This window comes from Arachis hypogaea, chromosome 18, assembly GCF_003086295.3.
Source record: "Arachis hypogaea cultivar Tifrunner chromosome 18, arahy.Tifrunner.gnm2.J5K5, whole genome shotgun sequence".
NCBI lineage: Eukaryota > Viridiplantae > Streptophyta > Magnoliopsida > Fabales > Fabaceae > Arachis > Arachis hypogaea.
In genome coordinates, this window is record NC_092053.1 from 117,522,391 (window position 1) to 117,539,611 (window position 17,221).

The 17,221-nt window shown below is 35.1% G+C and overlaps 2 protein-coding genes across 2 annotated transcripts; one reads left to right on the forward strand and one right to left on the reverse strand.

Annotated features, from left to right (window-relative positions):
• Positions 1 to 4,856: 4,856 nt before the first annotated feature.
• LOC140181439 (uncharacterized) lies at positions 4,857 to 5,659 on the reverse strand. The gene is made up of 2 exons (XM_072225007.1): positions 5,269 to 5,659; positions 4,857 to 5,143 (listed from the first exon to the last, which is right to left on the reverse strand). The coding sequence occupies exons 1-2, from the start codon at positions 5,657 to 5,659 to the stop codon at positions 4,857 to 4,859; spliced, it is 678 nt and encodes a 225-aa protein (XP_072081108.1).
• A 3,836-nt stretch (positions 5,660 to 9,495) lies between these two features.
• On the forward strand, positions 9,496 to 10,059 carry LOC112770334 (uncharacterized mitochondrial protein AtMg00810-like). Its single transcript, XM_025814706.1, has one exon. The coding sequence runs from the start codon at positions 9,496 to 9,498 to the stop codon at positions 10,057 to 10,059; it is 564 nt and encodes a 187-aa protein (XP_025670491.1).
• Positions 10,060 to 17,221: the final 7,162 nt, after the last annotated feature.

The window sequence follows — 17,221 nt, forward strand, 5'->3', positions numbered from 1 at the left end:
TAACAGATGACCCGCGGATTTTTTTGATAAATCCAACAATATTCTACGTTTTTTCTTGCAGCAAAATTGGGTCTAAAGTCGGTGAAAATCGATTGTTGTTTGAATGGTTGTATGCTATATTACAAGGGAGACGTAAACCTAACTACTTTTTAGATTTTGCGATGCATCGAGATTTCAACTCATAAGAGAACAGATTGGTAAATGGCAGTTAAAGAGAATTCTAAACAAATAGATGCACTACTTTCCCTTAGGGCCTGTTTGGGAAGCTTCAAAAGTAATTTTTTTGAGCTTTTGACTTATGAAAAGTAGTAGTATTAATGTCTGTTGTAATTTTTAAAACCAAATTGCAGCTTTCTAAGAAGCTATTTAGGAGCTTATAGAGAAGTTAAAAAAAATGACTTCTCTCATAATACTACTACTTTTTATCACATTTCTATAAAATAAGCACTTTTAGAACTAAAAATTCCAAACACAAAATAACTTATTTATAAGCCACTTTTAATATAACCATTTATTATTTAAGTTATTTTTTCAAAAGGAACTAAAACAGTTGTATACATCGATGAGTTCGGCCCCTCACATGACTTGGCATAGTAACAACAAAAGAGATGATGGTTTTATGATGCATCCGTCACATGAAGATTCTTGGAAGCACTTTGATAAGGTCCACCCTACATTTGCGAGCGAGCCCAAAAACATTAGATTTGCTTCATACTCTGACGGGTTTGCACCAAATTCTAATTTTGGTAACATGTACTCTTGTTAGCCTGTAGTGGTGACTCCTTATAACCTAACTCTCGAAATGTGCATGAAGGACTCATACATGTTCCTAACTTGTATCGTACCTAATCCAAGCAATCCAAATGCCAACATAGATCTCTTTCTGCAATCCTTGTGGATAAGTTGATGGAGTTGTAAGTTAATGGTGTAGAAACATATGATATTTTAACCAAGACAAACTTTCAAATGCATACTGTGTTGATGTGGACCATTAATGACTTTTCTGCGTATAGGATTTTACCAGGTTAGTTGATGAGCGGATATTTTATACGCTTTTTGCCATCATTTTCATATAGTTTTTAGCATGTTTTGTTTAAGTTTTATTATGTTTTCATAGGTTTTGGTGTAAAATTCACATTTTTGGATTCTACTATGAGTTGTTGTGTTTTATGGTGATTTCAGGTATTTTCTGGCTAAAATCTGAGAGTTTTGACAAAGTCTAATTCAGAGGCAAGGAAAGCGTAGCAAATGCTGTCAGGATCTGACCTCTGTGCATTCAAGCAAGACTTTCTGGAGCTACGGATATCCAAATGGAGCGTTCTCAACAGCTATGGAAAGCTAACATCCAGAGATTTTCATAAATATATAGTAGTCCATACTTATCTTTGGAGATGAAGGCCCAAAACTGGCGTTCAACGCCAGCCATCTACCCTCTTTCTGGCGTTGGACGCCCAAACGGGAGCAGCTAGTGTCCAACGCCCACAAAGGTGTCCCAAGCAGGTGTTCAGCGCCCAAGGAGCCTACTAGCACGTGGAGACACCCCTAGCTCAGCCCAAACACTCACCAATTGGGCCCCAGAAGTAGATTTTTGCACTATAAGCCTAAGCCTATCATATTTCTATAATTTTTAGTTATTAGATTAGTATATATAGGAGAAGATCACTCTTGTTTTATGATCTTTGACCACCATAGAACATTATTTTCTTATTTTTGAGTTTCATCGTACAATATGAGCAACTACACCTCCTAGGTTAAGGTTAGGAGCTCTGCTGAGTTTTATGGATTAATAAAAGCACTACTGTTCTATTCCAATTCGTGTTTGATTCTCTCCTAAGATGTATCTTCGTTCTTCAATCTTATGGGGCGGGTACTTACCACTACAACAATGCCATTAATTTATTAGGATGAAATCTTTTTTACCTCAGCCAATCTCATTAGGATATGTTTGTTTGAAGAGAAAATAGAAGGAAAGAAAAGGAAGAAAAGAAAAGAGGAAAGAAAATAATTATTTTTTATTGTTTGGTTGTGAAGAGAAATTAGAGAAAAAAGAAAAGAGATGAAAAAAATTGGTGGGACTCACTAATTTTTTTTCTTTTCAATATTAGAAAGAAAAGGGAGGGAGAACTTATTTTATCACATCACTTCCAAAATTACTCCATTTTTTCAATATATTTTATATTACAAGAGTAAAATTGTCTTTTTATAATATTTTTTTTCTTTTTATTTTTCTTTCATTTAAACACATCTGAAAAAAATAAAAATCTACTCAATTTTTTTTCTTTTTTTTCTTTCCTTTTTATTTTTTTTCTTTTCTATTTCTTTCCTTCCAACCAAACATAGCCTTATAGATTATCCCCTCGTGTCTTGCACAATAAGTCATCATATAAAATATTATTTCTAACACATTAGAGTATCAATTTTTGAGGGGCCTTTTACGGCTATCCTCATCCAAAATCCAACAAGCAGCACAAGTTTGATTACGAAAGCCAACAGGTGTCTTTATTGAGTATGCTCCTAATAAAAGGCTATAAATGTCTTGCTCCTTCTAGTTCATTCGGTAGAAGTGATTTTATAATAAAGAAATGAATTCTGCTAGGGAGTCAATAGAGTAAATTTACAATGTGTACAATGGGCTGGATATTTGGTCCAATATAAAAAGTAATCATCCGTTATCATACAGATAAAATACTATTAATTTATTAAACACAATACACCCATACTATCTAGAATAACCATCCGAGTACCAGAAATAATAAACATCTGATATTAATTTAATTTTAATTTAATTAATTAATTGCCCATAATTTAATTTTAATTTAAAATTAACCCCCATTATATACATTGTACAGCACATGTATTGGCTCCCTATACTTCCTCTAAAGAAATTAAAAGACAATCCAGTACCCATGGTGTAAGCTTAATTAAATTGGATCAGAGAATATGATATTTTATTGAGTAAATAGCCAAATTGGTCCCCAGCCCGATCTCCAAATCAGTCCCTATAAGAAAAAGTTAATCAATAATGTCCCCGAAAAATTTAAAATTGGTAACGTTAGTCCTTTCGTCAACCTTCTGTGAATTCCGTCATTGACGCCGTTAACTGTTGCTTATGTGGCTGTCAGTGTGGCATATCAGCATGCCAGCTAGGCGCAGAGTGGCTAGTGACAAGATATGTTTCGATATGTATGGCAAAGTAGTCTCTAATCCCAAAAATTCTTCTTCGTCTGTAAACCTTAATCCATTCTTCGTCTGAAATTCCATTGGTGTTGCAGCTTTAGATTGATTCTGCAGAGGCCAAAAATTCTTGAGCAACTGCACGATGGGTAGCGTAGGTGGCGGTCGCAGTCGACAAGTGTCGCAATCACAGGGAAGCAATGCTTCGAGCTCGTCACTGCGGTGGCGAAGGAAGAACCCCGACAAAGTGTGCTTTTGTGGGCTGAAGACAGTGATCAAGAAGTCTGGGACAAAAGAAAATCCAGATAGATTGTTCCATGCTTGTCCAAGATACCGGGTGAGTTATGAATGTAGTCTTGTTGAAGCTTGTAATTTTTTGAGTGGGATTTTGACATTTTTGTACCCTAATGTTGTGCAGAAGGGCAGCCACTGCAATTACTTTAGGTGGACTGAGGATGATGAGTATGAAGGATTAGAGAACTTAGGAGATGTTAAAACTCATGCAGAAATGGAGAGTGATGTTGTTGTCTTGAACCATAACCTATCATGGAGAATGATGAGCTTAGAAGCTGAAGTTAGAGCACTTAGGATGCAACTGTATTTTGAATAAATAGTTGTGATTTTGGTTTTTATGATTATGTGTATGTTCTTTAGTGGGAAGTAAAGTAGTTATTGTGAAAACGTGGATGTTGTGAACCTTGATAGTTTACTGTTGTTATGAAAACCTTGTATGTTCATGTTTCTTTACTAGTTAAAAGGTTATCTACATGCAACATTTTTGTTGATCATAACATAATGTAAGCAAATTAGAAGAAGCAGAATTAAAATTAACTGAACTAGGAATAGAATAACATCACCAATGGTTCACTAGTTTCCATTGTCTCAGATTCAAGTAACAAGATTGTTTTAACATGATAATAACACAAATGTAGAAGATGATAGTCGAATACCAATATACCATAAAGGGCTATACAAAAAACAGGGCTATTGAAGATTCCAACAAGCACCACATTGTTTATAAATGGAAAAATTTGGCACTGACAAAATAACAGATACTAATTGCCCTATATTTCATGTCTTCAAGTCAATTGCATCATTCCATGTCTTTTTTTTCTGGGAGGTTTGAAACCCGGGGTTGGAACAAATGTCATGAAGCTAGCAAGCTTCTTGGCTATTGCGGAGCTGCTACCCTTGATCGTTTCAGCAGATACAGCAACTGGTCCTGGAGCAACAGGCTTTGGAGAGGTATTTTCCTTTGCCCTGGCCCTGGTGACATGGAGTTTTGGAGGCCTTCCTCTACCTCTAGTCTGCATCAAACAGTCATCATCATTGTCTCAAACAAGAAAAGCTACAAGTAACTAATGTTCAATTAAATTTAAAACTGAATAGAAGATAACCTGAGTAACATTGGTTGAGGTCTGTGATTGTTGTGTTAGTCGAAGCTGAGCATGCTGAGTAACAGGAATTTCAGTCTGTTCATCTGGAGCAGCTGGTGCTACTACAGGTAGTATCTGTATGGGTTGAGTGTCATCTACCTTTTCTGCTTCCGAACCAGGTGCAGCTTGTGGTGGTGGCACCACAGCAAGCTGCAATTGCATTATACTTGCTTTCTCTTGAGCATCGTCTTGCTTTTTCTTGCTGCAAGTTCTCTTGTTGTGGCCCACGTCTCCACAGTACATGCATCAAATTGGAGCATACTTCCTTTTCATCTTTGTCTTCGTGCCAGTGGGTCTTTCAGCCTTGTCCTTCCTTCTATTTGTTGTTGGTCTACCTGGTTTAGGTTTGATTGGAGGTGGAACAGGTGCAGGAGAACCAGTTTTCTCCCATAGATCTTGTCCCTTGACGGGATTCACATTGAATTGGTATGTTCTTCTGTACGCCTCCATAGTCAACCATTCGTGGCAATACTCCTCAGGCCTCTTATCATTTTTTTCTTGAATGGCCGATATTGCGTGCATACAAGGCATTCCTATATATTTCATAAAAAATAATTTCATTAAGTGAAGTACGAAACATGGTATGACTCTAAAAGAAGAAATGAGTTATGAATTGAACCTATCAACTGTCAAAACCTGCAGGAGCAAGTATGGTTACCCAAATCTACCACCATGTTAGTTGGCCATCCTTGAACTTCGTACACTTCCTCTTTGGCATCACCCGACCAGTAGGGAGCCCAGTTTCTGGATAACTTAATAAGAGATTCTAGCCTACTTTGCTGAACTGGAGTAAGTATTCCTTGATAAGTAAGAAGCTTCAGTCTATTGTCAGACATGCTTTTCATAACCATTCTTCGTACCTCCTCTGCCAGGGTCAGAATAGGCTTTCCTCTGTCATACTTGGTCTTTGCATTGAAGGATTCACAAGCGTTGTTGCATATGTTGTCTACCTTTGGCCCTTCACTGAAATGGGCTTTCGTCCAAGCTTCCTTCGGCCACTTAGCTAAATATTCCCATGCTTGTTGATTAATTCTCTTGATTCTAGTCATATTCCTTTCGAACTCAACTGGGGTCCTCGATCTTGCACACTCCCACACCAAGTCCTTAAGCTCGACGCTGCCCCACTATTTAGAGAAGTTCCTCCACAAATGCCAGACACAAAACCTGTGTGGAACTGCTGGCACGAGTTCTTTGACAGCAGGTATTAATCCCTGCACATACAGTCAAATTCAAAAAGATTTTGCATCATTTTAGTCCTCTAAAGAATCATCATTAAATCAGACATGTCCTTAAAAATTAAATCGCGATTCAAATTGGTCCTCACCTTAACTAACAAATGTCTCACCAGTGGCATATAATTTAGTATTTTACAAGCAACTTAAATGAGATAATTGAGATGTTGGAACACAACAAAATATTAGTCGTACCATCAAAATCGACTTGTGTTTCCAAATACAACAATTAGAACAGGTAAATGGATGTAGAATGCTAAAATCTTATTCAAAACAAACAAAAATATGCATTTTTTATTTTATATATATATATATATATATATATATATATATATATATATATATGTATGTATGTATGTATATATATAAACCTTCACTGATGGGAAAGGAAGGACAAAAAAGAATTTAAAATGCACAATACCATAAGAATTTAGTATTTTAAAGTGCCTTTGAATCCTAACTATGACCAAAAACTTTTCCATACTTTAAACTACTACCTAAATATCATACATAGGATAACTTCAGATAAATCACATATACTTATAGAAAATTCACATTTATTATGCAAATGAAACTCTGCAGGTTGTATTTTGGATACCACTGTCATCCAATTATACCATAGCCCACAAGTTATACATAATCACTTCATAAGCAATGATGATATGCATTGCTCAAGAGCTTTAATAATCAATAACCAGCTTCTGTCGATAGCCAACAACATTACATATATACAAAAATGTAATAAGAATTCTTATGCAAAATAAAACTATGGACAATTTCTAATATCAATCAAGCATCAAAAGATCCCCATGTACTTGTTCAGCTGATAGCACTCTAATGATGAAAAATATTGCATCACACTTTACCATCTTACTACAATTACAGACTAACAATGATTTTTTTGTTGGAAGAGTGTTAAAGAATTGAACTATTCACCGCAAAAAAAAACTAATTAGCAACATTAAATGCCAGGCATAACAGGCAGAAAATTTAACATATCTTTAACAAAATCAAACAAGCAGAAAATTTAGAGGCTTCTTTAACAAGCAGAATATTTAACATACATAAACTAAGGACAAAACAAACACAACTTACGTGCCCTGTCGCCAATTCACCATTAGAGGGTTTACGTGCCCTATCACCGTTAGAAGGTATCTGTGCCCTGTCACCAATTTACCATTAGAGGGTATCTGCACCCTGTCGCCACTTTACCATTAGAGGGTATCGGTGCCCTGTCACCCTTAGAACCAGAGAGAAAGCATACAAACATACTCACATCCAACCCTTTCCATTCATTGTTCATTTACTATATTCGTTCATGAATTACACATGCATGTATCCTCAGCCATAACTCAACATTCATCTCAGCCATCCGGCTTAAGTTCATAATCCACAATCAACCATAAGCCATCATCGCACACAGCCATTCGGCTCACATCATACTCAGCCTCTCGGCTCATTTCACACTCAGTCATTCGGCCCATATCATATACAACACTCCACCATCCTCCTCAACAACTCATATCATCATCTTTCATTATAACTCATCATGACATCCCCTTTCTTCACCCACAAGTCACCCTCTTCCCTAGCTTACTCTCATTCACTAGGCATCCTATATTAATTTAAAATTTAAGGGCCGAAATTGGGGGTTTATAAGCCTGAAATAACATCTTGGAAAGTTACGAGCTTGTTGGGAATGTGAAGAGGTTGAAAACAAAAGGTTTAGAAAAGAACTGGGTCGTGTGAGTACGCACAGGGGTATGCGTCCGCATGCCCAGGTGCATTTTTAGACGTGTGCATACGCACAGGTCTGTGCGTACGCACAGAAAGCATAATCTTTAGGGTGGGGGTGTGCGCACAACGTGTGCTAGCGCTGCTACCAGTGTGCCATTCCCAACGTGTGCGTGCGCACAGACTTGTGCGTACACACAGCTCGCAATCTTTCGTTGGTTGCGCGTGCGCACAGGGCGTGCTGGCGCTGCCACCAGCAGCCCTGTCTTCGCGTATGCGTACGCACACAAACCAGAAATCACAAATTCTGCAAAAGTTGCAGAATTCAGATTTTTGGGCCCGAACTTCCAACGATCATATCTCCTTCCACAAAATTCAGATTTCAACCAAATTTAAACCATTTTAAAGCTTATGAAATTATCTTTTCATTGATATAAAAAATCACCAAATTTTGAAAACAAAAGCTTAAGATATGATCCGTTGAAGTTCATTAAAATCCCAATTTCACCAAAACTTATAAACTCCCCATTTTTAAACATATATTTACCAATTTCATATAAAATCAACCCAAAACTCATCCATTCTGACATCAAACATTTCCAAACCTTTTTCCAATCAACAATCCACCAATTTCACCATATTTAACCAAACTTCAATTTAACGAGTTTCACCTCATAATCAACATTTCATAATTCAAGTTCCAAACAAATGTTCAATCCATCAATTACCATATATACATACATATTTCAATATCACCCTTCAACACATGCGCACCAACAAAAGCCTCAACATAGTCATCAATTAAACACATTAATGCACATCACATACGACATCACATGCTTGCCCACCATTATCATCATAATTCACATATCCAATCCAAATCCAAATCACCCCACAATTACATTAACATTCCATAATTCATCAAATATATCAACATGTCACAACCCACTAATGTTCATGCATAACAACACAATTTACATCATTCATCGACTAACTCATTATTTCAAAAACCCTATCTTAAGGCCACTAGCCTACGTTTTCACACAGCATTACATTTTAGATACAGAAAACCGAAATCATACCTTGACCGATTCTCGTTCCACCTGGAACACTTTCAAATTCAACTTCCAAGGTCTCCCAAACTCCACCAATAGATTTCCAAGCTTGGGCTCTACACCAAAGCTTTCCAAAATTACCAAGCAAGCTCCAATACATACATATATAATGCCTAAGTCACAATATCACATAAAAACACAATAATTCAATCACCAAATACCTCAAATTCAACACTTTCACTAGGGTTTGAGATTCCTTACCTTACCCAAGGATCAAGGGAGTCAGAACAATCTTTCCCTTCAAGCTAATTAGATCCTATAACACAAGGAGCTCACAAATTTCAACATTTTTGTCCAATAAACTCGAAATCAAGGGCTGGAAATCGAATGAGAAAACGTAGTTTACCTTAAGATTGATTATATGAGTTTTGTAGAGCTCGACGCCATGGTCGCATGGCCGCAAACGGTGCGTTAATCGGAGCTCCAGATCAAAAGTTATGGTCCATGGAAGTTTGAGGTGAATAGTAGCAAGGGTTTATGTTTTCTTCTCCCCCTTTCCCTTTGTGTTCAGCGTGTGTGTGTTTATGGAGGAGGGAGAGTGCTGAGCTCTCTCATTAAATGAGAGCTTGGCTGGGCCCTTGGGCCCAACTTGGGTCCGGTTGGCCCGATTTGGCCCATTCGGTCCAATCTTGGGCCAATTTCTTTAAAATTTGTGTCAAAATTCTCGTTTTTAATTTCTCTATCACATTACACCATAAAAATATCATTTCTCACTTTCTAGAATATATTTTAATTTATGGGTTAATTATCCACTAATTAACCGGGTTTTACAAAGACATTGGTGACTTGAAATATTTTTTGGGTATGGAGATCGCTCGCTCGAAGTCAGGTATTCACCTCTGCAAGCGCAAATATGCTTTGGACATTGTTGAAGACTTTGGTTACTTAGACTGCAAACCAGCAAGCACTCCCATGGACTATTCCACCAAATTATCCTCTGAAAGTGGGACTCTTCTTTCTGATTTCGCTAATTATCGACAATTGGTTGGTCGTTTAATGTATTTAGCTAACCCCCGCCCTGATATTTCTTATGTCATGGGTTGTCTGAGTCAGTTTGTAGATTGCCCCACAATAGCTCATCTTGAAGTAGCCTTTAGGGTCTTGAGATATCTCAAAGGCTGTCCCACCCTTGGTCTCTTTTTTCCTTGTGACTCAGATTTTAAGGTTTCTGGATTTTCCGACCCCGACTGGACAGCTTGTATCGACACTCGACACTCTGTTACAGGATATTGTTTCTACCTGGGCAATGCTCTCATTAGTTGGAAAAGCAAGAAACAAACCATTGTCTCTCGTTCGTCTTCTAAAGCCGAATATCGCGCTTTGGCCAATGCCACTTGTGACGCACAATGGCTCTCCTTCATCTTCTAGGATCTTGGCATGCCTCTGACATCACCCATCACTGTCTTTTGTGATAACCAATCTTCCATCCACATTGCTTCAAATCCGATCTTCCACAAACGCACTAAGCATATTGAAGCAGACTGTCATATCACTCACGAAAAGCTTAAAGCTGGGTTGATCCATTTACTGCCAGTGTCATCCTCAGACCAGCTGGCTGGTTTTCTGACCAAACCATTAGCGCCAAGGCCCTTCTCTGCAAATCTTTCCAAGCTAGGATTTCTCGATCTTCACACCCCTAGCTTGCCCCAGGGGGGTGTGACTTGATTCACTCATTCAGTATACATTCAAGTTAGTTAGGAGCTTACTGATTTAATTGGTTAACATGTACATGCATTAGTTGGTAACTAAAGTAATTAATTAGTTAGCTCTTAGACATTTTTGACAAGTTGATTAAGTTAGTTGAGGGAATTGTTAATTGGCTGGACATGTATATATATTCACACAATGTAGCTAACTGCAATGGTTCTTTCTCCCCTGCTTAATTCATTTTCCCCAATTTCACATTCAAGAACCTTCTTTCCATTCTCTCTTTCTTCATCTCAGTTCTTCGCTCCTCCTCTCTCTTTCTTTCTGATTCTTCAACTTCTCATCTCCATTCATGCCTTCTCTCTGGAACTCACTCAACAGAAATTGATCAGAGCTCATCACCTCTGCGCACGTTTCCACACATACCACATTAAATTAGAGATTTTTTTATAATGAATTAAAAAATATAATTATTCTTCAAAATAAAATAAAATTGCTTTATTTACTAAGATTTTTTTTAATCTGTAACATAGTTTGCCTAATATCTCAATGAATTGTATAAAATTTATCCCAATTCGCATAATTATTCAATAAACTATATGCTTAAGATGCAGTTTGTCTAGTGATTCAGAAGATTGCGTAAATTATTCACCTAAATATAAACAATGCTTCTCCCTTCCGTCATTTTCATATATTCATCAAATCTCAAATTCACTCCTCTCTCAATTTTCTCTCGTGTTCTCTCTTAACTACATTATTCATCTTTTTCAAGTTAATTTTCTTCTTTTTACTCTTATTTTTATTTAATTATTTAGTTTAAATAATATTAATGATAGTATTATACGAATAGTTAGATTATTGTTATATAAAAATAGTTTTTAATTGTTATAGAAATAAATATGTTAAAATAATTTATAAATTTAGAGTTAATAATAATATATAGAGTAATTTTTAAATAATATAAGAATCAGGTCTGCTACACATCCATGTAACCGTGTAACCAAGTTGGTCCAAGCCCAAATAGAGTCACGCGCATTAATGAAGTATGAAAACACGCGCCCGAAAACCCCTTTGTTACTTTGCACTCATTATAAAAAAATGTTACCTCTTCCTCAACACAAAACTGCTACACAAAAACACTTCTTCTCTTCGAGTCTCTCTCAAAATCACTCAAACTTCAGTCACGTTCTCTGCAGGAACCACTACTGGAGAAGAATCGCAACAAGATTTTGCCAGGAACAAGCAAAAACGAACAAAATAAGCAACAAAGACTACCAATGGTATGAGAAAAATTACTATTCATTTGAAATCTTGTAATGTAGCATTTCTCCTAGTTGCATTTTAGGATTACTGGATTGATTTGCTTCGTTCAGTAGATCAACGTATTGTGATTGTATTTTTACAGTATAACTAGCACTTTCCATGAAGAAATACTATTCATAACAATTTAAAGCTTATAATTATTTATTCACCACATGGATTATATTCAGTTTGGTGAGCTTAGTTATTCTCATTCACTTCATATTTAGTGTGTTCAAGGTTTAGGCTTTATTCTGATTGCATTTTTACAATATAACTAGGGTTTTGAATCAAATTTGTTCTTATTTTCATTCAGTTCAGTGGATAGTGTAACTAGGTCTTTGAACTTAATTGTTACTCTATTCAGTTAACTTCTATTGCATGAAGAAATATTATTTATAATAATTGAAAGCTTATAATGATTTATTCACCACATGGATTGTATTAGGTTCGGTGGGCTTGGTTATTCTCATTCACTAGTTATTTAGTATGTTTAGGGTTTAAGCTTTATTCTGATGGCATTTTTACAAAATAACTAGGGCGTTGAATCAAATTTGTTCTTATTTTCATTTAGTTCAGTGGATAATGTAACTAGGTCTTTGAACTTGATTGTTACTCTATTCAGTTAACTTCTATTGCATTAGGAAATACTATTCATAATAATTGAAAGCTTATAATGATTTATTCACCACATGGATTGTATTCTGTTCGGTGGGCTTGGTTATTCTCATTCACTAGTTATAGCGTGTTCAGGGTTTAAGCTTTATTCTGATTGCATTTTTACAAAATAACTAGGGTTTTGAATCAAATTTGTTCTTATTTTCATTCAGTACAGTGGATAGTGTAACTAGGTCTTTGAACTTGATTGTTACTCTATTTAGTTAACTTCTATTGCATCAGGAAATACTATTCATAATAATTGAAAGCTTATAATAATTTATTCATCACATAGATTGTATTCGGCTCGGTGGGCTTGGTTATTTTCATTCACTAGTTATTTAGTGTGTTCAGGGTTTAGGCTTTATTGTGATTGCATTTTTACAATATAACTTGGGCTTTGAATCAAATTTTTTCTTATTTTCATTCAGTTCAGTAGATAGTGTAACTAGGTCTTTGAACTTGATTGTTACTCTATTCAGTTAACTTCTATTGCATGAGGAAATACTATTCATAATAATTGAAAGCTTATAATGATTTATTCACCACATGGATTGTATTCGGTTTGGTGGGCTTGGTTATTCTCATTCACTAGTTATTTAGTGTGTTCAGGGTTTAGGCTTTATTCTGATTGTATTTTTGCAATATAACTAGAGCTTTGAATCAAATTTGTTCTTATTTTTATTCAGTTTAGTGGATATTGTAACTAGGTCTTTGAACTTGATTGTTACTCTATTCAGTTAACTTCTATTGCATGAGAAAATACTATTCATAATAATTGAAAGCTTATAATGATTTATTCACCACATGGATTGTATTCGGTTCGGTGGGCTTGGTTATTCTCATTCACTGGTTATTTAGTTTGTTCAGGGTTTAGGCTTTATTCTAATTGGATTTTTACAATATAACTAGGGCTTTGAATCAAATTTGTTCTTATTTTCATTCAATTCAGTGGATATTGTAACTAGGTCTTTGAACTTGATTGTTACTCTATTCAATTAACTTCTATTGCATGAGGAAATACTATTCATAATAATTGAAAGCTTGTAATGATTTATTCACCACATGGATTGTATTTGGTTCGATGGGCTCGGTTGTTCTCATTCACTAGTTATTTAGTGTGTTCAGGGTTTAGGCTTTATTCTGATTGCATTTTTACAATATAACTAGGGCTTTGAATCAAATTTGTTCTTATTTTCATTCAGTTCAGTGGATAGTGTAACTAGGTCTTTGAACTCGATATTTACTGCATGCTTGTGCTTTTCAGTGTATTGACTGAAATTTAACCAAATTTTTTCATTACAGCAAAACACAACAACACAATGGTGACAAAAATGGAGAAGCCACACTATAACATAAGCACATTAAATATATTTATCCGCTTTCATTCAAATAATATCTATTTTGTATTATAAATATATCCTCACATTCTGTTTCAAAACTTGCAAAAAACTCATGATTGCAGATGCCAAACAAAGGCAATAGCAACAATGTTTAGGAATATGAGTCAAGAAAAGAGAGATATAGTTGAACAAATAAGATTTGGTGCGTTGGCACATGTCCCAGAAATGAATGTCTCTCTTGCCCTGTTGAGAGAATTGATTGATTGCTTTGATGAGTATAAGGGATGCTTAAAAACTCTCCAGGAAAAAATATACATAACTCTTCGCAAGGTAGCCGCTGCACTAGGCATAAACAACGACAGTAATACACTTTCCACTTCTTGCTTATTTTCTGTTCATTGCTATACCTTTTTGGCTGATTCTTTGCTATTAAAATATTGTAAGAAATCTTTTTTATGACAAGGTTGATTACACAAAACTGAATCCAGAAGACAAGGAATGTGCTGGATATGAGCATTGAAGGGGAGGAGAACCGGCAAAAATTCAAAAGGACTTTTGTCGTCGTCATACAAAAATGTTTCTTGCTGCCGACCACGGTAAGCATAGCCTCACCCAATACATAAGCCGCCTATCTTTCATGTGGACAACATTCAAGAGTGGGATTGGGCAAAACATGTGCTCAAATTCTTGATGAAAGGAATAGAAAACAAGAGAAGGGAACGAAACAGTCCATTGATGGCTGTATTTTTGTTTTAATGCTGATATACTTCCATGAAACCAAGTTCCCTCGCCCATTCGGACCTAATGCTCCCCCAGCACCGTGGGTGGCCCATTGGACAAAGCAAAAGATGCTTGACCGGATTTTGAGGGAAGCAACTGACCCATTGGTAAATTAAACAAAAAATTTTCCCTAAAATTTCATTTCAAATGCTTCTAAAATAATCTACTAACAAAATAAACTTGTGTTTAAGGTTATAATTAATTTATTTCTCCTACTTGCAATTGTTAGTGTATTCATTTTAATCTTTGTGTATTCAGAAACACTTTTCTTCATTATTAAATATTTTTCACGTTTTATTCACCATATGAATCTTTTTCGGTTCAGTGGGTATGATCTGTTTGGTTCCTCTAATTGTTAGTGTCTTAAATTGAGTTCTTGTGCATGCAAAAATGTTTTTTTGATCATTAAATAATTATCACATTTTATGGCATTTTATTCAGCACATTACTATTGTTTGATTCAGTGAGTTGCTAATGTTTATTCAGCTGATTGTTACTGTATTTCTCATTAAATAAATTTTTGTTTTAGGACTTCTGTATAGAAAGAACATAAAGAAGAAAGAAAAAACAAAGAAATTAGATAAGAAGAAAAAAGGAAAGAAAGAAAAAAAGAAAATTGTTGATCTGGATTTTTCTTCGAAAGAAGAAAGATTTTCTGAATCTGAAACTGAATCTGAATTTGACAAAACACCACTAGCAAAGAGAACAAGACAAAAGAGGGTGGTTGAAAAACAAAATCTTGATGATAAGGATTCAGAAACAACAACTGAAAATGAAAGCACTCCAACAGATTCAGAAAGCAAAAGTGAATTCGAAAACCAGTAAGTTTGATCTTCATATTGATTTCATTTAACTTGTATTTTCTTAAATTTGTTCTTATGCGTTTGTTCTTATGTATTGCAGAGAAGAAGAAATTGAAAAAACTAGCACCAAGAAAATAAAACAACCATAGAAGGTTGTTAAAAAATAAAGCAAAAAAAGAAAGCATGTGCTGACAGATTCAGAGGGCACAAGCAAATATAAAAGCCAATAAGTATTGGGTGATGTTCATTTATATGATTGTATGATATTCATCTGGTTTAGTTTTTGCATTTCCTTGCTTAAAATTGTTTATGTATGCTAGTTAAGTATCCGGAAATATTTTTCTTGATGATTGAATGACTATCACGTTTTGTTCGGAGTATATATTTCTTTCGGTTCGGTGCTGTCTGTCAGTTTCGTTCACTTGATTATTAGTGTCTTTTTCTTGCTTATATTTTTCTCTGGTATAAATTCAATGTCTTTGTATGTATTGCAGAGAAAAAGAAATTGAGAAAACACCCATAATAAAAAGAAAACCACTACAAAGGGTGATTCAGAACAACTTAAATTTGGAAATTGTCCAAAGACCGACTTCCTTCATTATGTGTACATAAATCCTGGTTGGACAGTTCAACCCAGCTGAGGGGGTTGTCTTCAGAGTTGGAGATATCTTGGATTTCCACCTCCCCTCTCTGGTACATACGATTAGTTGATTCTTAATTTTATCTCCATCCCGAGTCGTGTTCCTTATTTTGGTAGAAAAACCGGCAAGTTTGGAATAATATTTATAGAACTTTGTAGTTTCTTCTAGTGTCTTAAAAATCATCCCCACCTTTGGGATAAATTTTTCATCCACAACATAGCTGGTCTGCACGGTGAATCGAAAACGTCATTACAGTGAAACAATTATTTAGTACTCAGTGAATAAAACATAATACAGTATATATATTCCTCTAATCTTTTTTTACAAACTCCTTTCTGCATACCGAACCGAACACGTACTCATGGTGAAACAACTTTATAGTATTGAGTGAATGAGTATTGAGTGAATGAAACATAATCCACTGTATTAAAATAAATTCAAACTCATTTATGCTTACCGAACCGAACAGCTACTCACAGTGAAAGAATTGTATAGTACTTAGTGAACGAAACATAATGCATTATACAAAAGCAAATTTGAAATGCCTCTATCCACAATTTAGATATTATCAATTCAATTTAATTCAATTCAGAGTCAAAAACACCTAGGTCCATTGAATTCAATTTAAATAAAATTAACAATCGCATTCCATTCAATTCGATTCAAAATTAAACAATCCAAACCTCATCAGCATGATTCATCTCAGAAGAATAAACCAGATTGTTCTCATTCAACTGATTTGAAGTTGAATCATTCATTGATTCCATTCAAAATTGTAAATCGAAGAGGAAAACAAAGAAGAAAAAGAATGACGAAGAAGAAGAAAACGCGAACAGAGGAGAACGACGAAGTTTATTAGGTTAAAGAAGAAAAAGAACGTGAGTAGAGAAGAAGACGAAGAACGAAAATGCGAGAAGAGATTTACGTTGAGAAATGTTTATCACGCAGCAGGTTGAAGCAGAAGGTTTACGTTGAGAAAGGTTTATCACGCAGCATAAGGTTTACGTTATATGAGGCGCATGTATAACAAACGACTGAGGGAGGGGGGAACGCGCGTGTTAAGGAAGTTACTTGAATAGCTTGGATGAAAAAATTACATGGATGTAGAGCTTTTCTGTATAAGAATACATATGTTAGAGTAGATTACCGTATGTTGAAATAAATATTCACAATAGAGTAGTTTATGATTTTAATTTGAATTTAAAGTGTATTATTAGAGTAGTATAGCATAATTTATATTATAACATTATGTGAGTGTTCTTAATTATTAGTCTAATGTGATAATAAATTATAAATTAAATATAGAAATAAATTATTAATTGTAGCATATTAGATTAGAATATATAAAAAAATTATAAAC